Source organism: Raphanus sativus, chromosome 4, assembly GCF_000801105.2.
Source record: "Raphanus sativus cultivar WK10039 chromosome 4, ASM80110v3, whole genome shotgun sequence".
In the NCBI taxonomy this organism is placed as follows: Eukaryota; Viridiplantae; Streptophyta; class Magnoliopsida; order Brassicales; family Brassicaceae; genus Raphanus; species Raphanus sativus.
In genome coordinates, this window is record NC_079514.1 from 35,456,294 (window position 1) to 35,482,852 (window position 26,559).

Sequence of the window (26,559 nt, forward strand, 5' to 3'; positions counted from 1 at the left end):
AGATTTGGCACCATCTTCCAAAGAGATCTCCACCGTTTAGACAAAACGCTAGTGGCTATGACATCTTTTGTTGGAACTGAAGACAGTATATGCAGGAGCAAAGCTTCAGGTAACTCACTGATCATGTCCTCATTCATTCTTTCACCACCAATTTTGCTGTAACAAACTAAAAAAATCAAATAACTAAAGATATTGGGTTTTAGGGTTCAAACAAAATAGAATTGAATCCTTTACAGTTTTATTAAAACCAGAGAAAATGGATTCAGTTTGAAGCCCCACAAAAGCAAGTTGTTGAGCTCATTTGTACAATTCTTACAGATTAGGAATGTTAAAGGATATAATTAATCCCAAGAGTAGACTGATGATTTGCACTCACCGAGTTTCAGACAATTAGTCTTCTCCTTTTTCCATACACTTCATCCGTTCCTTTCAGGCCTGTTGTTGATAAGTTCTTATTTGACTTTTCTGTAAATGACCTCATGAGAAGATTCCTTCAACCTTGTCTACTCAGAATTAGCATGTGTTATCATGAACACAAGTAAGCACACAACTTGTATCTTGATTATTGCCATCTTGTCAAGACAGATTGAACTAACACATAAATTCTCTCAATCTTCATTATGCATGGAGTTTCCTGTAATTGTTTTCTTTGTGATTTCCAACGAACGCAGCAAAATGCCTCTCAGCCTTGTACCTTGAGAATTGATGAGCGGAGCCCAATTGTAATCTTGACAAAGATTTAGTAGCGTCCCTCTTAAAGAGACAAAAGTATATGACTGATTTTGCAACTTATGCTGCAGCTAAATACATACCTAAGAAAAAAATTCACCATTGTAGATAGTATTAGGGCATCGCCTAATAGTTATCGTCAAAATTTCCCTCAAAAATAATGAATTTACATTTTTCTCCAATGATTCTCCTCATTTTTACTCTAAAAAATAATTTCAAATATATTTTGTCATTACTATTTATTCTTAATTCTAAAATAATGAATTATTATTTTATAAACTTACAAATTTTAGTCAAATATAATTTTGTTTACATAAATCTTGATTATATACATAAGTTTAGTTTCTAAAAAGATACAATAGTTTATAAAATTATATTATGATAGTAATAATAACTTTTTAAAAGTATAAAATGAATATTAAGTTTTTTGGACATAAAATAAAATTATATAAAAGCATAAAGAATAAGTTATAAATGAAAAGCTTAATATAAAATGAGAGAACATCAAAAAATTGAAATTTCCATTGGTGCATCATTTTGAAAGAATAAAATGAGTTTGTAAATTTCCTCACAAACTCATATCATTGGAAAATATCTTCCCTCATTTTTATATTTCTCTCAAAATGAGAGACAATTGGAAATGGTTTTACATAGGATTTGACGGACATAAATAATAGTTTTAGAAGAAATAAAATAATGTGATATCTATTTTATGTTCTGACACGTGCAATGTTTTTTAGTTAAATTTAAATTTTATTTGTTATATATTTTCAAAATAATAAGATTTTATATTTTTATTACTTTATTACCCTTTAAAAGTACAAATTATAATAAAAATAGTTAATGTATGCTTTAATATAATTTCTTATAGACTGATTAAATTTATATGTTATGTAATATTGAAACTTTTGATTTTAAAATGTCAATCTATTAGACTATTAATACTACATGATATTTACACGTATCAATGTTCAAACTTCAAAGCATCCCTCTTTTAATATGGTTTGGAGTAAATTACCATGTAGGTTATTTTAATGCTAAACATGTTTAAATATCCGAGGGAAAATGGTTCTTAATAACTTGAGAACATTAATAAATAAGAAAAATAAAATTGTTTTAAAAGCCTCAGCCTCATTCCGAGATTACCAAATAACGTTTAATAACCAAAATGCACCACACTCTGACCACTTAAGAATCCACTAGACTTCTTGAAAGATTCAAGAAGTTGAGAATTTCCCATTTGCCAAAACAGCAGTGAACAGCATTCTAGAGATCAACTGGTTCGAACACAAGGTGACTTGAAGTAGAGGCTCTGGCCACACTAGCCAACACGTCGAGCATCTCACGTCTCTTTTCCAGCTCTTCCGGTTCGACGTATTTCGGGTCGAAAGTTGCTTTCTTCAACTGTCTAGCGTTCTTGAGGATGTATGTGGCCACTTGTTTCTCATCTTCTCGTTGCCATCCGTATCTTGTCCACACCAATGTCTCCAGATGGAGCAACAGACATTCTGGTACGCGTTTCGGCTGATTCCATTCCCACCCCACCGGACATTCTTCACGATATCGCTGATAATAACGCAATTAGCATGATACTAACATTATCAAAATATATGAAAAAAAAAGAAAAAAGAAGCTCTGGTAATTGCTTACGCCTATGAGCTTGAGGATTTGCAATTTAGGAGAGCTATCGAGCATAAAGGACAATAGATTCAACCAAATTATTTCATTTATTACTAGCTCCAAAGATACCAGCTGGTAGAAGATGATACCAGTAGGATACTTAATCTGTGGATGGATGACTAAGCATTAGTACTAAAAAAAAACAGAGGCAGATACAAAAACATTGTTAACTTTTTACCTCTAACGGGAAGTAAAAGGAAAGACGCTTGGCTAAAATTAGAGACGCAAGAATGTTTTCATTGGCTATATCAGAAACATCTCCGATCTTTGCTTCCACAAGCTCTGGCGCATTCTCAATTAGACAGAAGTCAATACGATAGAGACCTTCGATGTTCAAGTATTTCAAAGATGGTGCATTTATCACATAGCCTCCACCATCCATATCTTGGCTACTATCCTCTTCTATGGTTAGCCTCTGTAGTGATGGCACCGTAATAGTGTAAGTCTCCACATCGAAATTGCTATGTCGTTCCACAACCAAATCTTGAAGCCTAGGGCAGCCAGATAAAAGGTTGCAAACAGATGCTTCATCATCGAATTCCACGTAGTAAAGATGCAGCTCTCTAAGGGATTTGAAACAAACCCGAGAAGGAAAGTCTAAAAGAATGTGCTGCGTGAGCTTTAATACCTCGAGTGTATCGTTATAGCTGCACAATACACTCGGAAACCTTACTGTATGTTGATCCTCATGGCAGAAAGACAACACCAATTCACGCACGTGGCGTGAAAATGCGATTCCAATCAATATTCTAATATCCAAACGAGCACTTTTATCTTCAATGGACAAATGCAAACTTTCCAGGATTGGAGCTTTATGCAAAATCAGCAACCTGTAAACATCCTCTGAAGAGTCATGTTCAAAGTAAAGTTCGAGCTTTGGCAACATCTTCCAAAGAGATCTCCACCGTTTAGACAAAACGCTAGTGGCTATGACAGCTTTTGTTGGAACTGAAGACAGTATATGCAGGAGTAAAGCTTCAGGCAACTCACTGATCATGTCCTTCTTCATAGCATCTTCATTTCTCAAACTCTCACCACCAATTTTGCTGTAACAAAAATAAATATAGGGTTTAGGGTTCAAAAAAAAATTAGGATCGGATCTTTACAGTTAATAAAACCCTGAGAAACGGATTCCGACCAAAGCCCATAAAAAAGGGGTTTTGAAACAAAGAGACATATACCGTTTTTGTTCCATTTCCGTGAACAGAAACAACGATAATTCCTTCAGATTAAGACCGCAAAGACAAAGACATGACACAGCCTACACGTGAACTTGCTAAATTTTTAGTAGCGAAAAGGATGAGCGAGCCGCAAGAAAAAAAAAATCAAACAGACGGAGAAACAACAGTGGAAAAGTAGAAAGCATACGGAGAGAACGAAGACGAGAAGTCGAGTGAAAGAGCATACTGAGACCGCCCGGTTTTCTTTTGGGTTTACAATCAAACCGAACCAAACATATTTGGTCTAGGCTATCCTGGTCTTTCGGATACCCCTTCCGTTATGGATACTATCGATTTGGATTTCGGTTTTTTTAAGATTTTGAAAAATAGTTTCATTCCAGTATTACAAAAAAAACCCGGTCAGATTTGAATTGGATCCTCTCAAATTCGGATGGATTTGGATTTTATCTGAAATAACCAAACTAATCGTTTCAAATCAGATATTTTACATCAAATTTATTCAAATTTTATCTTAACATTTAGACCAAAAAAAATTTTATTCAAACTTATGTAAAATAACTTAAAAACCAAAAAGATAATCAATTTATATAGTTTGGATTATTTATCTTTTGTCAGAAAGTAAATATGTAATGTTACTTGAGTATCTTTTATCCAAAATATTTATTTTATCTATAAATACCTAAAATAACTAATATATTTGAGTTAAATTTTTAATTTTAAGTATTAATGCTATTATAAATATAATTTTAAATAATATTATATATATTTATATGTTTGGATATATTAGAATAGTCATTTGGTTCTCGATGCGGATCTGGTTCGGTTTTAGATTTTTGAGATTTTGAAAAATGGTTCCATTTAGATATCTAACTACAATTCGATAGTGTTAGATATCCTATATTCGGGTCCGTTTGGGTACATATTTTGGATATGGCTATTATGTCTAACTCTAGTCTCCGCTAAGCTTAAGCAAAGAACCAAACTGATCGACCTAATTCGGATCGGATTCTAGTATGCTGTTAAGCCCTGGCCGTCTTTTGCATTGTATAACATTGTTGTTTATGGATTACATAGTTACCTAGGATTTGACTTGTCATGAACCACCCTCTATTGAATTGATGTTTGTGCCTCGGTCCAGAGGAGTGATTCTATTTCTACCATCTTTAAGATATCCATGGATCAGTATCTAAATTGCTGACCTTGTTATTTTTAACATATTATATAAAAGGAAATTCTCTTAGATTATTCTTTTTAAATTTTTGTCACAAAAATAACATCACAAAGGAAAAAATGATCAAAAGAAATTTTATTGAAGTATAAATATGCATTTATAACCTTTAGTTTAACTAATCTAAAACTTATGTTTAGAGTTAATGGGTGAGGTTTTAGGAATATGTTAAAGTTTTTAAAAATAAAAAAATAAATATTAAAATTTTCAAAACAAAAAATGTTATTTTGGTCATTTTATTTTTTTGAGCTATTTTTTTGAAAAAAACTTTAAAATGGCTATTTGAGAGAATTACCCTTATATAAAAAATTTAATATGTTAACAAAAAAAAATTATAACTTTTTATTAATATTTAAATAGTAATCAAAGTTTCTTAACATGGAAAAAATTGTCAATGAAAAATTGTTTTAAATTATTCTAACTAAAGCAAAATGTTCTTGCTTTCTAACTAACATGAAGAAAATTTTAAATAATATTAAAAAATTATACCCAGATGGTGACCAGTGTATGCTAAGTTCTTGATTGTTTCGGTCTCTAGCCTATACCATTTCGTTGGGGAAAGACACTCAATTATCAAAAATATATATATTGTTATATTAATATTGTAAAAAACTGATTTAACGAACGTGTATTCGAAAAGTAAATTATAAAGCAAAATTTTATGAACTTGAGATCTAAGGAAATGGATATTTTAAAAATTAAAAAATATATAATTTATACTTTAATTTTTTGCATGCTATATTTCTTTTTATAAAAACGTGATTTTAAAAGGAATTTATTGATAAAATAAAATTAAATACAAAATGATAATGATAAAGTTATAATAATAAAGCTAAGTCAGTAAAGATATCACTGTAATTATCACTTATGAGATTTAAGGTGACCTTTAAGAGGAATATATTCAGTATTTATTATTATTTTTTAAAAAATATTTTTATTCACATAAATATGATTTCCATAATTTTGTTTTATGGATATTTCTCTTTTGTTATTTTATGTGGTTGTGAAAAAACTATAATGAAAAAGAAAACTAAGATCTAAAATTAATTTAAATATTATTAGTAAAAAAGAAATTAAAGTAGGAAATTATAATAATAGTGTTATGCATAATTGATCGTTCTAAAAATTAATGTGGAAAGCAACTTATCTTTCAGAAATACTAGAGATTATATTTTTATTAGAAAAAACGAATTTTGTATCTAACTAGAATGAACTTTATTTAAAAACTAGATATGGACCCGTGCGTTGCACGGATTTTATTTGATGTTTTAATTCACGAACACATAAAAAGATTGGAAATATTTTTCTCGCGTTAGTTCTTGGATTTTCAGTATATATTGGTGACATTTTAATAACAATAATATGTTTTCTTACATAATTTTTTATTGATATTCTATTTTAATAATAATGGTGTTTTAAATAGTACATTGATATTTATATTTTTTAATAAATACTTCACTTTTTATAATTTTTCAAAATAATATTAGCTATACTTAATTGAAATATATAGAACTGTGAACTCTCTATATTGTTTATATTGTGTAAGAAAACTAAAAACGACACAATTAAAAATATTAGTATTACATAACACCAGTCAATATTTTTTATCGATAGTCAGCTAAATATCGAATATATTTTTAGATAAAACATCAAATTTATTTACTTTAACATTCATGGTGTGATTTTAACATCTTTTTCTATATACAATATTTTGTAAAACACCATTGTCGGTATGTTTTACAAATTTGAAGTTCTCCAGTTGTAGTGACTCTTGATAGTGCGACATATAATTGTAAGACTGAACTTGACAAATATAATTGCAACTATGTTTTGTTTAGGATTTTAAAATGGAAATTTACTATTAGATATACTTACAATTATTTTTTTAACAAAATTTGTTTTTGTTATTATCCTAATATATATTTTTAATTATAATATAGATTAACACATGTTGCAATTTTAAAAAATTTAATGACACGTGTCGCGATCATGTTAATTAGTAACTTTGAAAAACCAAGCTTTATATAATAAGATAAGAAATTGTATAATTATCAAAAAAGGTTTAAATATCCGAAGGAAAATTGTTCCTAATAACTTGAGAAAATAATAAAGAAGAAAAATAAAATTGTTTTAATAGCCTCAGTTCCCTTTCTAAATTACCAAAGCTTAAATAGATGTCACAACAGTCATTCCCTTAAGAATCCACTAGTTGAGAATTTCCCATCTAACAGCAGTAAACATTCTAGAGATCATCTGGTTAGAACACAAGGTGACATGACACTGACGCTCTGACCACACTAGCCAACTCGTTTTGCATGTCTCGCCTCTTTTCCAGCTCATTCGGTTCGATGTATGTTTGAGGGAAAGTTGCTTTCTTCAACTGTCTAGCATTCTTGAGAATGTATGTGGCCACTTGTTTCTCATCTTCTCGTTGCCCTTTGTATCTTGTCCACACCAATGTCTCCAGATGGAGCAACATACATTCTGGTACACAATTTGGCTGATTCCATTCCCATCCCACCGGACAATCTTTATATGGCTGATAACAACGCAATTAGTATATGCTACTACATCATCAAAATATATAGAAAAGAAAATAACTTGTGGTAAATTGCTTACGGTGTTGAGTTTGAGGGATTGCAACTTAGGAGAGCTATCGAGCATGAACGAAAGTAGATTCCACCCAATTATTTTATCTATAAGCAGCTCCAACGATATCAGCTGAAAGAAGATGATACCGGTAGGATACTTAATCTGTGGATAGATGGTTAAGCATTCATTAGTACTAAAAAAAACCAAAGGCAGATACAAAAACATTGTTAACTTTTTACCTCTAAGGCTAAGTGAAAGGAAAGACGCTTGGCTGAAGTTAGAGATGCAAGAATATTCTCATTGGCTATATGAGAAACATCTTTGATATTTGCTTCCACAAGCTCTGGCGCATTCTCAATCAGACAAAAGTCAATAAAATAGAGGCCTTCGATGTTCAAGTATTTCAAAGTTGGCGCATTTATCACATAGCCGCCACCACCTACATCTGTGCTACTATAATCCTCTTTTATGGTTAGCCTCTGTAGTGATGGCACCGAAATAGTGTAAGTCTCCACATCGAAATTGCTATGTCGTTCCACAACCAAATCTTGAAGCCTAGGGCAGCCAGATAAAAAGTTGCAAACAGATGCTTCATCTTTGAATTCCACGTAGTAAAGATGCAGCTCTCTAAGGGCGTCGAAACAGACCCGAGAAGGAAAGTGTAAAAGAACGTGCTGGGTGAGCTTTAATACCTCAAGTGTATTGTTGTAGCTACATAATAGACTCGGAAACCTTACTGTCTTCTGATTATCACGGTAGTGATCCAACACTAATTCATGCACGTGGTGTGAAAATGCAATTGCGATCAAGATTCCAATATCGAAACGACCTTTTTTATCTTCAATGTCCAGATGCAAACTTTCCAGAAACGGAGCTTTATGCAAAATCAGCAACCTGTAAACATCCTCTAAAGAGAAATGGTCAACGTCAGTTTCAAAACTGAGCTTTGGCACCATCTTCCAAACAGATCTCCACCGTTTAGACAAAACACTCGTTGCTATGACATCTTTTGTCGGAGCATAAGACAATATATGCAGGAGCAAAGCTTCAGGTAACTCACTGATCATGTCCTTGTTCATACCATCTCGATTTCTAAATCTTTTACCACCAATTTTGCTGTAACAAAAAAAAAAAAATCAAATAACTAAAGATATACAGATTAGGATTGGATCTTTACAGTTAATGAAAACCAGAGACATGGATTCCAACCAAAGCACATAAAAAATGGATTTCAAACAAAGAGTTACCGTTTTTTCCCCATTTCCGTGAACAGAAACAAACAATAATTCCTTCAGATTAAAAACAGCCTCACACACGAATCTGGCTAAAGCTTACAGATGTCACTTGTGTTTTGTAGTAAAAGGATGAGCGAGCCGCAAAAAAAAAAAGAAAAAAGAGACAAACGGAGAAACAATAGTGAGAAAAAGTAGACGGAATCAGGAGAGAAAGAAGACGAGCAGTCAAGTAAAAGAGGATACTGAGACCGACCGGTTTTCTTTTGGGTTCTGCAATCAAACCGAACCAAACATATTTAGTCCAGCTAGGCTTGACTCTTGACCATTAAAAACCAAAACCGAAGAATCGATTTACCTAATTTGGATGTCATTCAATCTATCTTATTAAAACAGAAACATTCTGTTCGACCTAACATTTATTTTGTAAGTTTTTAAATTAAATACATTTTTATACTTTATAGTTAAACATACATTTAATCACTAATGTTCTTTTCTTTATACTACTATCCATATTTCCAAACAATATACTTATTTCTTTATACTACTATCAGTGTTTCCAAACAATATACTTATTTCTATATACTATTATCAATGTTTTCAAACAATATATTTTTATACTAACATCAATGTTTCCAAATAATACAATAATTAATCTTACTTATTTTATATCTATCATTTTCTCTTTAAAATTTTGTAGAAACGTCATAATTTCATAAATTGAAAAATAGTGAACTTTAAAATTTCGATTATAAGATTACAAATTATGAAACTATTACAATTTAAATCCAATTAGATTACATATCGGTCATCCATCAGTTCAATCGGTTAGTCTCGGGTTTTAGTGATTTTTTAATATGAATATTTTAAGAACATAAATTGAATTGTCAGATCTCCGGATTAACCGGTATAATCACAATCGGTTGAATTTAAAAATATCTATCTTATTAAAACAGAAACATTCTGTTGGACCTAACATTTATTTTGTAAGTTTTTAAATTAAATACACTTTTATACTTTATAGTTAAACATACATTTAATCACTAATGTTCATTTCTTTATACTACTATCCATGTTTCCAAACAATATACTTATTTCTTTATACTACTATCAGTGTTTCCAAACAATATACTTATTTCTATATACTACTATCAATGTTTTCAAACAATATATTTTTATACTACCATCAATGTTTCCAAATAATACAATAATTAATCTTAGTTATTTTATATCTATCATTTTCTCTTTAAAATTTTGTAGAAACGTCATAATTTCATAAATTGAAAAATAGTGAACTTTAAAATTTCGATTATAAGATTACAAATTATGAAACTATTACAATTTAAATTCAATTAGATTACATATCGGTCATCCATCAGTTCAATCGGTTAGTCTCGGGTTTTAGTGATTTTTTAATATGAATATTTTAAAAACATAAATTGAATTGCCAGATCTCCGGATTAACCGGTATAATCACAATCAGATTGAATTTAAAAATACTGATTTAAATGAAAAAAAAATTTTAAATACACACTCTTTAAAAATTACCAAAATATTTGTTAAATTATTAGTGAAATTTTTCATCGTAAAATATTCCGCTCTTCAAAAGCGCGGATCAAAATCTAGTTATGATGTATAAACATACAAATTTTGTTTCATTTGTTATAATATTTGTACAATTATTACAGATTAGGAATAACTTTTTTTTATAATTTAATTATATTATATTAATACTCGCGTAAACCTTAAATAGTTAAATGTTTACATCTAAACTATTAAAATTAAAGTACAAATGATCCAATATCCATTTAAATGTTAAAAGAACAGAGAATTACCGGTATTATGTTCGTTTCATCATCTGTCATCTGCATCCAAATGATCTATTTATTCATCTAAATGATTCATCCATATATTATTGAGATTGTTCATTTGTCCATTCTAATTGATCATCTAGAAGAATCATTTAAATGGATTTATATTTGTTTGTTAGAGTTTAGTAAACAAATTACTAATATACCATTATTTTGATTTAATCATATTTTATTTTTGTTTCAATATTTTAGTTTTATTAAATATCTAAAATATAATTATTTTAAAATATGATTTGAGGAGAATATAATTTTGCATTTTTAGAGGAAAAAATAAATGTTCACAAAAATTTTGATGAAAATTTTGTTTTTGCGATTTTAACAAAAATGTGTGTTTTCTGTTTTGGCGGAGCAATTTTGGGGACAAAACGCCGGTTTTGGAGGGAAAATGAGTTTTGCGGTTTGGTAGCACAATGCGTTTTTGCGGTTCTCACGGGAAAACAAATTTTTACGTTTTTGGCGGACAATCACGTTTTTCGGGTTTTAAAAAGAAATGCGTTTTTGTAGTTTTAGCAGAAAATCCCGTTGTTATTTTGGCGGGAAAATGTGTTTGGAGTTTATGGTGGAAATGTATTTTTGCGTTTTTTTAGCTGAAAAACGCATTTTCTGGGTTTGACGGAAAAAATGTTTTGGGCGGAAACACATTTTGTGGTTTTTGCGGAAGAATGTGTTTCTGGTGACAAAAAAATGTTTTTGTGGTCTTTACGAGAAAACGCGTTTTTCAATTTGGGAAATATATTTTCACGGTTTTGGCGGAAAAACACGTTTTTGAGGAAAAATGTGCTGTACACTTTTAACGGAAAAGTGCATTTTGCGGTATTGACGGAAAAATGTATTTTAGTGAGAAATATCAGTTTGTGGTTTTAAATGGAAAATATGTTATTACAGAAAATTGTGTTTTGAAATTTTGGTATAAAATGCGTTTTATGATTTTGCAGAAAATTTCATTTTGTAGTTTTGGTGGAAAATGTATTTTGTGATTTTGATAGAAAATACGTTTTTACAGTTTTGTCATTTTTCATTGGTAACAAAATAATATTAGATTTAGTCATGTAAGTTATGAATGATCTAAACTGAACCATCTCTTTCGAAATTGTTCAATTTAGATCGACTGGTTAATTTTAAAAAATTAGCCTAATTTATAGAACTCATTTAGATGAGTCATCATTTATATGACTTATTAATTAAAGTTTAAACAAACAAAACTCTTATTCCCGTTCAGATGGCTTAAATAGATGGTGAAACAAAAGCTTATATATCTACTAGGAATCTGAATCCGGTTTTGAAAAGCATAGTAACATATTCAATACCACTGCTCAATTTCAATTTTGTTGTAAATACTTTCATGTTATTAATATATAGACGAATTTAATTTATTTTCATTAAAAGATAAATATAAAAAATAAAATAAAATATACTATTTTGGGTTTAAAATTCTATATCCGATTTACCCGAAACTGTAATCTTATTTGAACCGAATCTCATTCGTTGTCTTGAGAATACAAATTTAGAAAACTGAGATTGAATTGCATTGAGATATCTTTCCAAATGTCAATATTCTCTTTATCTATTAGACTGACTATTCACTATTGATGGAGTGACTCGTGGCGCACAGACAGCCTTCGAAGCTTTTGTCTGAAAAGTTTAGATTTACAGAGAGAGAGAGAAAGATGCGTGCGTGAAAAAGGCGCAACTATAAGAGAATCCGACACGAAACTCTTTTTTTTTCTTCCTCAACCTTTTCTTTCACTTCAATTACTTTGATCACTTCAATTCACACAGTTCCTGTGTTTTCTATCTAATTCGTGGTTTCTCAGAAATCGAATATCTTAGTTTCTTGTCGTCACTGTTGCCGAACATAAAAGAAAAATGGAAGGAAAAGATTTGGAGTTTGCGGTTAACGGAGAGAGATTCAAAGTCAACTCTGTTGACCCTTGTACGACCTTACTCGACTTCTTGCGACTCAACACTCCTTTCAAGAGTGTCAAGCTCGCTTGTGGCGAAGGCAAACAAACAAACTCTCTCCTTTTCTTTTGTACTTACTGTCTTTTCAGAAAAGGCCTAAGCTTTCTACATGTCCCTGATACAATCTCATATGTGTAGTTAAAAAAAATGTGTCCTTTTTCTGATTTTAAAAGTGCAGGAGGATGTGGTGCTTGTTTAGTAATCCTATCAAAATACGATCCAGACTCAGACCAAGTGAAGGAACACAGCATAAACTCATGCCTCACGCTTCTCTGCAGCGTAAACGGATGCTCCATCACAACATCAGAAGGTCTCGGAAACGCCAAAAACGGTTTCCACCCCATCCACACCCGTCTCGCCGGGTTCCACGCCTCTCAGTGCGGTTTCTGCACGCCAGGGATGTGCATTTCCCTCTACTCTGCTCTCTCTAATGCTCCTGGACCAGGAGGAGGCCTCACGGTCTCCGAAGCTGAGAAGTCAGTCGCTGGAAACCTCTGTAGATGCACTGGCTACCGTCCCATCGTGGATGCGTGCAAGAGTTTCGCTGCTGATGTGGACATCGAGGACTTGGGGTTGAACTCGTTTTGGAGGAAGGGAGATAGCAAAGAGGCTATGATGAAGAGCTTGCCTCCTTATAACCATCTTCTGACAACGTTCCCTGAGTTCTTGAAGAAGAAGAGTGTCGTTACTAATGTTTTGGATCACTCGAGGTATCGTTGGACTACTCCTTTTAGCGTAACCGAGCTTGGTAACGTATTGGATGAATCTGCTAACTCTGGAGGAGGCTCGTTGAAGTTAGTTGTTGGCAACACAGGGGCTGGTTACTACAAGGATGATGAGGAAATGTTTGATAGATACGTTGATATCAGCCGCGTTTCGGAGATGTTGGTGATCAAGAGAGATGAGAACGGTGTCGAGATTGGAGCAGCAGTCACCATATCGAACGTGATCGATGCTCTGAAGGAGGAAGGCTCCTCTAATTTCAAGAAAATGGCGGCTCATATGGAGAAAATCGGCAACCGTTCTATCAGGAACTCGGCGAGTATCGGAGGTAATCTAGTCATGGCGCAGAGCAGGAAGTTTCCTTCTGATATCACCACGCTTCTCCTCGCTGCAGACGCGTCTGTGTGTATTCTTAATAACAGGATAATCAAGAAGGTTAAGCTACTAGAGTTTCTTGACTCGCCTCCTATATTAAACTCCAAACAAGTTCTTTTAAAAGTTGTGATTCCAGCATGGACTGCTGATACTGGATTGCTCTTTGAAACTTACCGAGCCGCGCCTCGCTCTATTGGAAACGCATTGCCTTATGCGAATGCTGCTTTCTCTGCGAGAGTGTCTAACCAAACGGTGGATGAGTGCTTGTTGGCTTTTGGTTCTTACGGCGGTGATCATTCAATCAGGGCGAGGGAAGTAGAGCGTTTCCTGACGGGTAAATTGCTGAGTCACAGTGTTCTACATGAAGCTATGTGTTTACTTAGAGGAATCATAGTTCCAAGCAAAGAGACCTCACACCCTGAGTATAGGAAGGCCTTGGCTGTTGGGTTTCTTTTTGAGTTTCTCTATCCACTGATTGATAATAATAATGGCCATAGTAATGGCCATGTTGATGATCCCATAGAATCTCTTCCTCTTCCCTTCCTCTCATCTTCACAACAAGTGTTGGAGAGCAATGAGTTTAACCCTGTAGGTGAAGCGGTTATCAAAGCTGTAGCTGCTTTACAGGCGTCAGGTGAAGCTGTTTTTGTTGACGATATTCCGATTTTACCGGACTGTTTACATGGAGCGTTTATATACAGCACTGAGCCTTTGGCTAAGATTAAAAGCATAAGCTTCGGTGAGAACGTGACTCCTGCTGGAGTTTTCGCACTTCTTACTTTCAAAGACATACCAATACATGGACAGAACATTGGTTCCAAGACTGTTTTTGGTCCCGGACCTTTATTTGCAGATGAACTAACTAGATGTGCTGGTCAAAGAATTGCTCTTGTGGTATATAACTCCAAATTTCTTTTTTATTTATTTAATTGATTCTCTGTCTTTCTTTTGCATTACTGATTTTAATAATGTATTTGGCTTTGCAGGTTGCAGACACACAGAAACATGCAGACAAGGCAGCAAAACTTGCGGTTGTTGAGTATGATATAAAGAACTTAGAGGAGCCGATATTAACGGTGGAAGATGCGGTTAAGAGATCAAGCTTCTTTGATGTTCATCCTATGTTTTACCCTGAACCAGTAGGTGATGTTGTAAAAGGAATGAAAGAAGCTGATAGAAAGATACTCCTGGCTGAGGTATCACAATTTTTACCTCTAGATGTTTGTAGTTACATCATCCATGCGTGTGTGTGTTTATGAAACTTGGTTGTATTATATTATCCAGTTCAGACTCGGTTCACAATACTTCTTCTATATGGAGCCACAAACAGCACTTGCCTTGCCAGATGAAGACAACTGTTCGAAAGTGTTCAGTTCATCTCAAGCACCTGAGTACGTGCACTCGGTCATCGCTACATGTCTTGGCATCCCAGAGCATAATGTCCGAGTCATTACAAGAAGAGTTGGTGGTGGCTTTGGCGGCAAAGCTCTTAAATCAATGCCTGTAAGTATTATCAGAAGTTGTTGTTTTTTTAATACTAAAATGTTATATTAGTAAATGCTGATTGAGATGTGATGTTTCAGGTTGCAACAGCATGCGCACTTGCTGCTCACAAACTGAACCGTCCTGTCAAAATGTATCTAAACCGAAAGACGGATATGATAATGGCGGGAGGAAGGCATCCGATGAAAGTGACGTACAACGTGGGTTTCAGATCAGACGGGAAGCTCACAGCACTGGAGCTGACAATGCTGATAGACGCAGGGACAGAGCCTGACGTGAGCCCGATCTTGCCGCGGAACATAATGGGTCCGCTGAGGAAATACGACTGGGGAGCCTTGTCGTTCGACGTAAAAGTGTGCAAGACGAATCTCCCGAGTAGAACGGCGATGAGAGCTCCAGGGGAAGTGCAAGGCTCTTACATAGCGGAATCTATTATAGAAAACGTAGCCTCTTCTCTTCGGATGGAAGCTGATGAAGTGAGGAAGATTAACCTTCATAGTTACGGCAGCCTGAGGAAGTTCTACAAGCACATTTCCGGTGAGGAAGACGAGTACACGCTGCCTTTGTTATGGGGCAAGCTGGAGATATCTTCAGAGTTGAAGAAAAGAGGTGAGATGGTTAAGGAGTTTAATAGGTGTAACGTGTGGAGGAAGAGAGGGATCTCTCGAGTGCCTATTGTCCATCAGGTTATGCAGAGGCCCACGCCTGGTAGAGTAAGCATCTTGAGCGATGGTTCCGTTGTGGTTGAGGTCGGTGGGATCGAGATTGGTCAGGGACTGTGGACCAAAGTGAGACAGATGGTCGCGTATGGTCTCGGTTTGATGAAATGCAACGGAAGCGATGAGCTGATAGAGAGGATACGTGTTGTGCAGGCCGACACGCTCGGTTTGATCCAGGGAGGTTTCACTGCCGGTAGCACCACATCCGAGAGCAGTTGTGAAGCCGTTAGGCTTTGTTGTGTTATTTTGGCGGAGAGGCTGAAACCTACAGTGGATCAAATGATGATGGAGAAGTCAGGTTCCGTGACATGGAACTTGCTTATTCAACAAGTAAGTAGCCTAGTAACCCTAATAGTTGTCTTAGAGATTTTAGGCCATTTGGTAAAGGTTTCAATAATTTTTTCACAAAATAAAATTTCTGGGGCCTATACTTATGAAATTTTCCTCAAAAAAATTGGTTTGGGGGTCCATATTTATGCAATTTTCTTTTAAAATAGGTGAATGTTTCATTCGGATTCAGGACCAGCCCTGCTTATCTCAGACTACATGAATATTAGCAATGTTTGTATGTATTGTTATCAGGCTTATGCTCAGTCTGTGAATTTATCGGCGAGTGCATTGTATACGCCAGAGTTTTCTTCCATGGAATACCTCAACTATGGAGTTGGAGTCAGCGAGGCAAGTCATATGCTTTTTAACTATTCTTTGTTTAAATGTTGAGAGAGACTCAAAACAATAATCTGATTCTGTTTGCAGGTGGAGGTGGACGTTATGACTGGAAAAACAGAGATTTTAAGATCAGATATCATTTACGACTGCGGAAAAAGTCTTAATCCTGCTGTTGATTTAGGACAGGTTTAGGCTAAGCTTTTTTTACTTTCTTGTTTCTTTTGAGTCATTTTATTGAGCTAAGTAAGGATTGTTTTTTTTTGTGAAAAAAGGTGGAAGGAGCTTTTGTACAAGGAATCGGATTTTTCATGATGGAAGAGTACACTACAGATGAGAAGGGTCTTGTGGTGCAACAAGGCACTTGGGACTACAAGATTCCCACGGTTGATACCATCCCTAAGCAGTTTCACGTCGAGATTCTCAACACTGGACATCACAAAAACCGCGTTCTCTCCTCTAAAGGTACACCACTGCGCTCTGACTCTTGAGTTTATAATTTGCTTCTTGACACTAGTTTTGATAACTCAAACCGTTTCCACAGCATCGGGTGAGCCGCCTTTGCTACTAGCGGCCTCGGTTCATTGTGCAACGAGATCAGCCATTAGGGAAGCTCGGAAACAGTCCCTTCCATGGAACTGTAGTGATGGAAATGGAGATGTTTCTGGTGGGGATTTTGAGTTACCGGTTCCAGCTACTATGCCCGTGGTTAAGGGTCTTTGCGGATTGTATAGCGTAGAAAAGTACTTGGAAGAGAAGATCTGTGGGAAATAAAAAGGCAAAATTCTTGTTGCTGCTGTTTTAGAGCGTTACTATTGTTGCGTCTTTATACAGGATTAATGTTGCGATGCGAGCTAATGTTTTCAAAGCATGTTACTTCTCTACTCTATTGACAAAGAATCAAGGGAAAACATGTTGCCATCAATTCCTTGAATATAGATAGAAGGCTTCAATAATAAGAGCATCTCTCCAAAAACTCATAAGTAGCAACCACAGAAACTTTAAACTTAACAAAGTTATTATGGTATACATGAACGTAAGTTCTCTCTTAAAATTGTAGTAAGTAGCAATATCAACTAGTAGCACTAGTTTCAGTGATTTTACATGGGATATGGGATGGGTTCTGATTTTTAACTTGTTTTTGCAAGTCTTTATTCACGACATTTTTTTTTTTTGGGTAGTTGAGATGGACTATTAATTTGACGGTAAAAGATTAGTCCGGATTAATAAAAAAGATTATAATTTCTCCGTTTTTATATAAATATCATTGTAAAAAAAATTCGTTATAAAATAAGTGTTATTTTAGTATTTCAATGTATATTAATTTTAATTTTTAGTTTATTTTGCTATTTATTGAAATACTAGTAAATGTACTGATAGTAATGTTTTTTATATAGAAAATATACAAAATTAAATAATTTTTCAATTTTGGTGTACAAGTTTAAAATGCACTTATTATAAGATTACAAACAATTGACTGAATGACTGTCATATCCTAGAAATACAATTACATATGCGGAATAAAATGTAATCCTCTTTTCTCTTTTCGTGGAAGAAAGTAACCCACGTTTTTAAATAAATTAAAAAAATCGTATATTTTCAGTAAATTATAATAGTCTGTAAATATCCCACTTTCAAGACAAAGTTATTTACGATTTTTGGGCTGTATAAAGTTGTCTTTTTGATGGAAAAAATAATTACTTCTTTTTTTTTCAAAAAAAAATAATTACTTATTTTAACCTATACTTCTGTACAGAAAATTACGTAGGCTGAATGTTTTCAAAAAGAAAATCACGAAGGTTGAATGTTTTCAAAAAGAAAATCACGAAGGTTGAATTAAATATATTATCTAAAGAATCTTAGTAGAGTGATAAGATTCCCTAATTATATTACTTTTCTATTACAGAAATACTGTAAAAGATAAAGAGAAAGGGATAAAGGAACGGTCGTTCCTCGTTGTCTCGTAGTGCATGCAATTGCTGATTTTTGTTATATATTAGTATGTTCCCATTTATATATCACGTATGACCTTTAGCATATTATCTCTTTGATTTTCCTTTGCATTGCGATCTTAGTATAATCTCTAATTCACAAAAAGACAAAGTATCTACATGGCCTCCATGAACTAAAGTAATTTGAGTGTAGCATAAACCAGCTCATCAGCTCATCAGCTCGAAAAACTTTTAATTAATAATGGTGCAATTATTTTCTTTAGATCTAAAAATTAAACAAATTATCTTCTTTGGAATGTTGTGCACTAATTATTTTTTTTTCTTTAGCATCAGAGCTGAGCAAATTAATCAGCTACGGCTGATTCCTACTAGTTATATTGTTTATGTATTTCAGTTACTGATCACGTGTGTTATAGAGTTCAAATGAAATGTCATATCATATGAATTAACAACTTAAGGGAAAAGACTAATCTTTAACAAGCTCATTTCGTTACTTTCATGCGTTATTTTCTTCTGAAATTTTACCTTTTACAAAAGATTAAGATTATACCATCTTTCGGTTTTTGACAGAAATTACCAAACAAAAAAAAAAGAAACAGATAAATAAAAGGGCAAATCTCATAAACAGCTCTTTTAGTGTTTGTTGCATGGATAATACTCCAATAATTTTTTTTTCTAAAATGACATTTGTTAACTAATAGACTTATTTTTTTTTATTCTCTTAACTTTTCATTTTGATAATTTCTTTTGATTTCTCTATAAACTTTATACGAGACCAGTTAAACAAAGAAATTACGATTTTCTATCTTTTATGCGATACTTATTTTTTGTAGTAGATTTTTTTATGTCAGCTTTGCATATAATACTTCTTTATATATTACTCCATCTGTCTCACTTTTAATGATGTTTTAGGTTATTGCACATAAATTAAGAAAATACATATTTTTATATAGTTTATCTTGGTAACATAAAAAATACATTAAATAAAACTAGTTTAACCAATAATAAAAAAGTACAATATTTTATAATTGGTCATAAAATTCAAATCATATTAAATTCTATCTAGATTAATGAGAACATCACTTAAAATAAGACCAAATAAAAATCCTAAAACACCACTTAAAATGGAACGGAAGGAGTAATTATTAAGATACACATTAAAAACACCATTTATTAACTACATTTATACCACACATATGTGCGTTTATATATATATATAGTAGTCTTCTTAATATATATTTTTAATAATGACTCTTAGATAGGAAAATGAGAACTATCAATATATCCAAATATAAAAATATCATTTTAATTTATAAATTTAGTATGAACTTCACAATAGTTATACCAAAAGTCCCAATCATATAAAATATATAAAATACTTATTTTTATGGTGTTCTCTCTTAAAACTATGTCAACATCTAGTTTGATGTAGAAACAAATTATATCTTTCTCAATTCTCAATTTTTTATAGTTACTAAAATGAGTTAACTCAATTGAAAAAGACTGATACTTTTGTGTCAAAAAAATTAGATTAGAGTATATTTACTATTTGAAAAAGGATTTATTAAGATCATCTCCGATAATTACTCTATTTAGTATTCTAAAATAGAGTGATATTATAATAGAATTAGAGTTTTCTCCAAATGTATTCTATTTTAGAGTACAAATAGAGGGATGAACAAAAAATAAAATAACATACTATATATTTAGAGTAAATTTTTTTTTTACTTTATTATAGAGTGAGAATGAAAAATAGAGTGGAGTTAGAAATACTTTAACCGATCGTTGTTCTCAGTTTTAGGAGAATCACTTCCTGAGTTCTATCTACCAAAAAAAATCGTTTATGGTTCGTAACTAAATATTGTATATTTTTCTTTTTTCAATTGTGAGTTATAAAATCAGAAACATTATTCCAGTTTATAGAATTTTCTTTTCTCAATCGTTTATGGTTCGTAACAAAAAAAAAAAAGAATTTTCAACGTATGTTTTAGCTGTACAACAGACATGCCACTCTAAGTCTGAACCCTTGACAACTGTAAACCTCGGCACTATCCTGTCTTTTTAGCAGTGATTGTTCTTTTTGTGATTTGTTCTTTTTTTTTCTTTTTTTTGTCAAGGTTGTGATCATGATTTGTTCTTCACAGAAATGTTTCTTAACAGATATAGATACTGATGCAGCTTTTTCATTAGTTTACAGATTTAATTTTTAGTTTTCAAATTTTAATATGTACATACTTAAGGAAAAAATCTTTCTCTTTTTTTTTGTCACCACAACAACCAAATTAAGAATGAAAGAGTACCACATCAATACATGCGTGTTTTAAATATTTACAGAATTTTACACATTTTTATCATTTAATAAAACATATTAAATAATATTTTACAGTTCATATATATTTTAACCGATAGTACATTTTAAAGCCAACTAAATTTTAACATTGTATTCATGTAATTTAATAATATAACCAAAAAATACATAAAACTAAAATGAAACTTTTTAAAATATGATATCTTCACATCTCATCAAATAAAGTCCCAACAAAAAAAGGTGATTTTTTCATTTGTAGCTAGGTCATCAATTCCATTTGAGATATATTTAAGCAAAGTTTAGACCTTAATTAAAAATGTATGAGATTTTGTAAAATTCTGATTTCTGGTATATAATGTATGTATGTAAAGAGGGTTATAAGTTGGTACCCTATATTAATAGAGTGCATCTATTATGTGTTTATGTACCCAAAATAATTTTAAGTTTAAGCAAGTTGGAATAGAAAGATGAATGAAACAAATTTATTTAATTGTGAAGTTAAGACATTGAAAAATATCACGTGGCTATAATAAACAAGTTTTTATACGCTCTCAAAATTAATACAATGGCCATCACATAGATAATATCCACAGACCGAAGTAACGTGCATAATAAGAAGTCTTTTAACCGTAGGCGGTAGAGGTGTAAGAGATTTAGTCCAGAACTCTTCAAAATTTAATATAAATAGAAACTAGCATTTTAGAAAACTAAATTATTCGTGAAATATGCATATAAAATTTACTATTGAAAGTATTTAAGAAGAATCCAATAAAAACTCTGTGACTAATTAAAATTAAATTGTGTGTACATCGCACTCGATATACAGATATATTTGTATATATAACTAAAATGTCATGCTCCAACAAAATTTTAAGTTTAGTCACATTTTATGTCTAATTACTAATTTTAATAAATAATTTTAGTGATTTAACTAATAATTTATCACTATCTTAAGAATAATTAAAAGTTTTTAACAATAATATCAGAGTTAAATTTATATTATATTACTTTAGTAATATTAAAATATCATATATTTATATTATATTTAGTTTAGTAATATTAATTTGACTCTATTTTATTATATATATATATATATCATCTATCTTTTAAGATAATTTGTTTAGGACAATCAAAATCATTCTCATAATTTCTAAAAAAAAGTTGGCAGGAATTCGAAAATATCAGTACTATTATTTGTGAAATAATATTTTCCTTCCATGTTGAAATTTAGAGCATTTAATATTTTTATTACCTTTAATAAATAATTAGATTAAATTTGTTAATATATAACTATCTATAAATCAAAAATGAATTTTATTAATTTGATAATCATCATTATCTTAATATTATATTGTCCAGAATATTTAAAATATAATATTTTAAAAATAAATATAAATTCATGTATATAGCTTTATGTATAATAATTTATAAACTTTTGTAAAATTATTAAGTCCGCAAGCGGTCAAAACACCTAATTTGTATATACAATTAATATCGGTACATTAGTAATGAACGCATAGTTGTTAGTTAGATATTTAAGGGTTACTTGTGAAATAATAATAATAAAAAATTCTATAGAAAGGATAGACAGAGATCCCCTATATATTAAAGGAGAAGCATTTTTAAGGCTTTCCTTAAACGATTTTTGTGAGAATGCATGAGAAGGCTCGGATCCACGTGTCACTCTGTGAGCGAGTTTAAGAAAAACGGAGCATTTAATTCTTTACTTTGTTTCCTTATTTGCTTCCATTACAAGAAACGAATCCAGTTTTTTTTTTCATTCATGCGCGAACTGCGTTAACGTTAAACGTGTAGAAACAACTATATTTCCAACTTATGATTTGAATCCCCATCTCAACATGTTGATAAAGAGCGTACGAAACTCACCACCACGAAGCAGAAACACTTTGAAACATCACGTCATTGTTCTCTCCCTTCGAGTCTTGCTGTCTTCTGTTGCGGGTTATTGACCCCGAGATCGATGAGCCAGCCCTTAGCATAGACGAGGAGGACAAAAGTTAGGGAGAGCTAAGGGACGAAGGCCAAAGCGGATGAGTTTGAACTTCAGTTGCGAAGGCCAAATCGGATGAGTTTTCCGTTTGCAAACAGGGAGAGCTAAGGGACGAGCAAACACGAAGAGCTAAGGGCGAGCTAAGGGACGAGCAAACTTCAGTCCCGAGTAACTATGGAAGATTGAGAGAGAGAAGAAAAAGATTTGATACGTTTACAAAGAATAAACTTTATGTTTTTCATAGTCTCTACACTGATTTTTTGTTGTTTTATAGGTCGACCATAGTTATCTACAATTTTCATGTTTTTGTAGAACCGAGCTGCTCGTGGAGCTGATGTTTATTTCCATGTTTCTCACAAGCATTACATTAGTAAGTCATGTATTTTGACAAGGCAAGTGGGTGAAACAATTGCTTCTATGGTGATTTGCTGCTATTTAAAGGAAGTCTTGCATTCAAAGGAAGTCTTGCATTGTGATCAAACATTTACTGCTGTGGTATAACCATAGTTTTTATTTAAGTAATATTCGGAGTCATTTGCTTCTCTGCATAGCCAAAATTGGATTGAACGAACCAGTAACATTATAGTCAAGTTTGATAGACTGTCATGTATTTTTTTGTATGCTATAGTTTGGTTATTTGTGCACACTGATGTTTCATGTATGTAAATTATATGTTGTATGAATTCTTTGAAGCAAAAAAAAAGAACTATGTGTGTCTTCTTCGCGGAAGTTTAATAACCAAAACAACAGCTTCAACTAATAAAAGGGTTCTCTTCTCTTTTTTGTCAAGTAAGGTTATAGAAAGAAGCTAAATAGACGTACAATGCAAGAAAACACATTTGTTTAACTATTTCATTGGCTTAGATAACATTGCATGATAATAATATCGATCAGATTCTGTAAAACACATATGTTTTGTTTAATACATACGAGGACGTTGTGCATGTTAAGTTTTTTGCAGAATCAGTTAAAAAAATATAAATTTTTTTCTTGCTTACCATATTTACCTACTAAATATTTTTCTTGCTTACCAAGTCTCAAATCAGTAAAAAAAATGTTAAATATCTAAACTTCGAACTTATAAGATATCTATTTAACATAATCTAATTTTGCATTTACTTTCGTATTGCCTTTCTTATTAGCAATAATATTGCAACTATATAAACGAAAACACTATAATTACTTTATTAAAAAAACCATAATAAAAATTATAGAGAGATAGAGAGAGTTTAGGGTATATCCAAGAATTTAGGGTTTAGTGTTTGGATTTTTACCCATGGGTTTAAACTTTGTCCATGGATTTAGGGTATAGTGTTTAGTGTTTATGATTTAATTTTTTGTGACGGTTTTAAAATTGTTAAAAAATTCATCTTTTTGCAGCTAATAATATTTTTCTTGTATTTTAAAATCTTAACACAAATTATTATTATTTTATTTATTATATTTTAAACAAATTGTACATTAATTGGCAAACTATGATTAGTTGGTAATTCACCCAAGAAAAATTCATGATAAAATATTAAACTAGGAAATATTTCCATATAAATAAAAATTGTGGTAGTTAAAAGATAATCGATGAATTAAAAGAATGTTTACATTTTTATATTTTTCAAAAAAAAAAGGTTTACGATTAAGGGGATATCAAGAGAGAGAGAGAGAGAGAGAGAGAGAGAGAGAGAGAGAGAGAGAGAGAGAGAGAGAGATTTTGGTGTTTAGGGTATACCCAAAGGTTACAGTTTAGTTTTTAGGATTACCCAAGGGTTAGGGTATATCCAAGAATTTAGGGTTTAGTGTTTGGGATTTTTACCCAAGGGTTTAAGCTTTGTCGAAAGGTTTAGGGTATAGTGTTTAGTGTTTATGATTTAATTTTTTCTCACAGTTTTAAAATTGTTAAAAAATTTCATCTTTTGGCAGCTACTAATATTTTTCATTTATTTTAAAAACTTCACAAATTGTTATTATTTTATTTATTATATTTAAAAAACTGTACATTAATGGCAAACTATGATTAATTGATAAATCACCCAAGAAAAATCATGATAAAATATTAAACTAGATCCCATATAAATCAAAATTGTGGTAGCTAAAAGATAATCAATGAATTAAAAGAATGTTTACATTTTATTTTTTCTCAAAAAAAAAAGTTTATGATGAAGGGGATACCGAGAGAGAGAGAGAAAAGAGAGAGAGAGAGAGAGAGAGAGAGAGAGAGAGAGAGAGAATTTAGTGTTTAGGGTATACCCAAGAGTTTACAGTTTAGTGTTTAGGATTTACCCAAGGGGTTAGGGTATATCCAAGAATTTAGGGTTTAGTGTTTGGATTTTTACCCAAGGGTTTAAGTTTTGTCCAAGGGTTTTAGGGTATAGTGTTTAATGTTTATGATTTACTCTTTTCTGACGATTTTAAAATTGTTAAAAAAAATTCATCTTTTGGCAGCTACTAATATTTTTCATTTATTTTAAAAACTTAACACAAATTATTATTATTTTATTTATTATATTTATAAAATGTACATTAATTGGCAAACTATGATTAGTTTGTAATTCACCCAAGAAAAATCCATGATAAAATATTAAACTAGGAAACATTTCCATATAAAACAAATTGTGGTAGTTAAAAGATAATCGATGAATTAAAAGAATGTTTACATTTTTATATTTCTAAAAAAAAAGGTTTACGATGAGGGGATACCGAGAGAGAGAGAGAGAGAGAGAGAGAGAGAGAGAGAGAGAGAGAGAGAGAGAGAGAGAGAGCTACGATCCACTTATGCACTTATAATAATAACATAACATGTAGTATATGAATTAGACATAATGATACATAGAGATTGAGAAAGAATTACAATCTACTTATATTTACTAATAGCTAGACGGGTAATATATGAATATGAATGCCCGCACGCATGATATGATCGTAATTACCTTTTTATCCTTTTCAAAAAACTAAAATGTTTATGATGAGAGAGAGAGACTTATATGTGGATAAACCTAAATGAGTAAGATACAAAGATACAACGAGAGTGAAATATAATTACGATCCACTTATGCACTAATAATAATAGCTATACATGCAATATATAAATCATATCGATGCCCGCACATGCATGATTTATTATTTCATATTTCAAAGTATATGATAATAATTTAAACCTCAAAGTATATTGAATTAAGTAATGTCTAAAATGCTTATAGTTTTGAACCATAAAAACTGAATGGAGAACAAATTTAGTTTTAGTAATACATAAAACATATGAATTGTATTTGAATAATACATATTTATATTAATAATACATAAAACATCTGAAGAACAAATTTAGTTTTAATAATACATAAAACATTTGATTAGATATTAATAATATTTATACATAAAACATAAGAATCGTATTAATGCCCGTGTGCGGGCATTAATACGATTCGTATGTTTAAAATAAAAATATGTTAAAATCTTAATCTTATTTTTTAAAACACTCATCAATACTGATAAAATCTGTGAGAGAGAGAGAGAGAGAGAGAGAGAGAGAGAGAGAGAGAGAGAGAGAGAGAGAGAGAGAGAGAGAGAGAGAGAGAGAGAGATAAACACACAAAACCTAAATTCCAAACTATATATATACTTTCTAATATTTTCGAAAAATTGCTGATCTAACCATCTCATTCCGCGCAAGACGCGGGTTACTACCTAGTAGAAAGAGAAAAGAGAACAGAAAATTGGTTGGTGATTTTGAGTTTTTTGGTTATTGGATGCAATTTCTGTAATATTTATGTTTAGTACTAATTGTGAAATAAAGGATAAGGAAATATGAATTTATAAAATATATATATTTAACTAAC

The 26,559-nt window shown here is 31.7% G+C and overlaps 4 protein-coding genes across 8 annotated transcripts in view; 1 reads left to right on the forward strand and 3 right to left on the reverse strand.

Moving 5' to 3' along the window:
* The window catches only part of LOC108849449 (FBD-associated F-box protein At3g49020-like), a 34,957-nt gene extending 26,243 nt beyond the window's left edge, over positions 1–8,714 (reverse strand). The window contains exon 1 of the mRNA XM_057007748.1: positions 8,658–8,714. Coding sequence (XP_056863728.1) covers positions 8,658–8,671 — 14 coding nt within the window. The 5' untranslated portion in view covers positions 8,672–8,714. The remainder of the gene's footprint in view (positions 1–8,657) is intronic.
* Positions 1,698–3,796, reverse strand: LOC108832356 (FBD-associated F-box protein At3g49020-like). 3 transcript variants are annotated; one of them, XM_018605846.2, is made up of 4 exons: positions 3,591–3,794; positions 2,588–3,455; positions 2,380–2,514; positions 1,698–2,295 (listed from the first exon to the last, which is right to left on the reverse strand). In XM_018605846.2, exons 1-4 carry the CDS (start codon positions 3,602–3,604, stop codon positions 1,996–1,998), a joined length of 1,317 nt encoding a protein of 438 aa, XP_018461348.1. In that variant the 5' UTR covers positions 3,605–3,794; the 3' UTR covers positions 1,698–1,995. The 3 variants fall into 3 exon arrangements, with proteins under 3 accessions (XP_018461348.1, XP_056863732.1, XP_056863733.1); XM_057007753.1 differs by having other exon boundaries at positions 1,985–2,282; positions 3,591–3,796; XM_057007752.1 differs by lacking the exon at positions 2,380–2,514 and having other exon boundaries at positions 3,591–3,796.
* On the reverse strand, positions 6,848–8,796 carry LOC108854431 (FBD-associated F-box protein At3g49020-like). 2 transcript variants are annotated; one of them, XM_057007755.1, is made up of 4 exons: positions 8,658–8,796; positions 7,650–8,526; positions 7,438–7,572; positions 6,848–7,347 (listed from the first exon to the last, which is right to left on the reverse strand). In XM_057007755.1, exons 1-4 carry the CDS (start codon positions 8,669–8,671, stop codon positions 7,195–7,197), a joined length of 1,179 nt encoding a protein of 392 aa, XP_056863735.1. In that variant the 5' UTR covers positions 8,672–8,796; the 3' UTR covers positions 6,848–7,194. The 2 variants fall into 2 exon arrangements, with proteins under 2 accessions (XP_056863735.1, XP_056863734.1); XM_057007754.1 differs by having other exon boundaries at positions 6,848–7,357.
* A 3,328-nt stretch (positions 8,797–12,124) lies between these two features.
* LOC108854429 (abscisic-aldehyde oxidase) lies at positions 12,125–17,386 on the forward strand. Of its 2 annotated transcripts, XM_057008881.1 has the most exons (9): positions 12,133–12,515; positions 12,654–14,467; positions 14,560–14,769; positions 14,858–15,076; positions 15,157–16,125; positions 16,378–16,473; positions 16,552–16,650; positions 16,737–16,926; positions 17,006–17,386. In XM_057008881.1, exons 1-9 carry the CDS (start codon positions 12,380–12,382, stop codon positions 17,233–17,235), a joined length of 3,963 nt encoding a protein of 1,320 aa, XP_056864861.1. In that variant the 5' UTR covers positions 12,133–12,379; the 3' UTR covers positions 17,236–17,386. The 2 variants fall into 2 exon arrangements, with proteins under 2 accessions (XP_056864862.1, XP_056864861.1); XM_057008882.1 differs by lacking the exons at positions 16,552–16,650; positions 16,737–16,926; positions 17,006–17,386 and having other exon boundaries at positions 12,125–12,515; positions 16,293–16,428.
* The last annotated feature ends 9,173 nt before the right edge of the window (positions 17,387–26,559 follow it).

Excerpts from the sequence above, each read along its gene's own strand:
- LOC108854429 (XM_057008881.1), top strand. The coding sequence starts at position 12,380 with ATGGAAGGAAAAGATTTGGAGTTTGCGGTTAACGGAGAGAGATTCAAA. Across the intron at positions 14,468-14,559 it reads GTCAAAGAATTGCTCTTGTG|GTTGCAGACACACAGAAACA; the intron begins GTATATAACTCC and ends TTGGCTTTGCAG. Across the intron at positions 16,474-16,551 it reads ATGGAGTTGGAGTCAGCGAG|GTGGAGGTGGACGTTATGAC; the intron begins GCAAGTCATATG and ends TTCTGTTTGCAG.
- LOC108832356 (XM_018605846.2), bottom strand. Across the intron at positions 2,515-2,587 it reads CCTTTTACTTCCCGTTAGAG|ATTAAGTATCCTACTGGTAT; the intron begins GTAAAAAGTTAA and ends ATCCATCCACAG. Across the intron at positions 2,296-2,379 it reads AAATCCTCAAGCTCATAGGC|CGATATCGTGAAGAATGTCC; the intron begins GTAAGCAATTAC and ends CGTTATTATCAG.
- LOC108854431 (XM_057007754.1), bottom strand. Across the intron at positions 7,573-7,649 it reads CCTTTCACTTAGCCTTAGAG|ATTAAGTATCCTACCGGTAT; the intron begins GTAAAAAGTTAA and ends ATCTATCCACAG. Across the intron at positions 7,358-7,437 it reads AATCCCTCAAACTCAACACC|CCATATAAAGATTGTCCGGT; the intron begins GTAAGCAATTTA and ends CGTTGTTATCAG.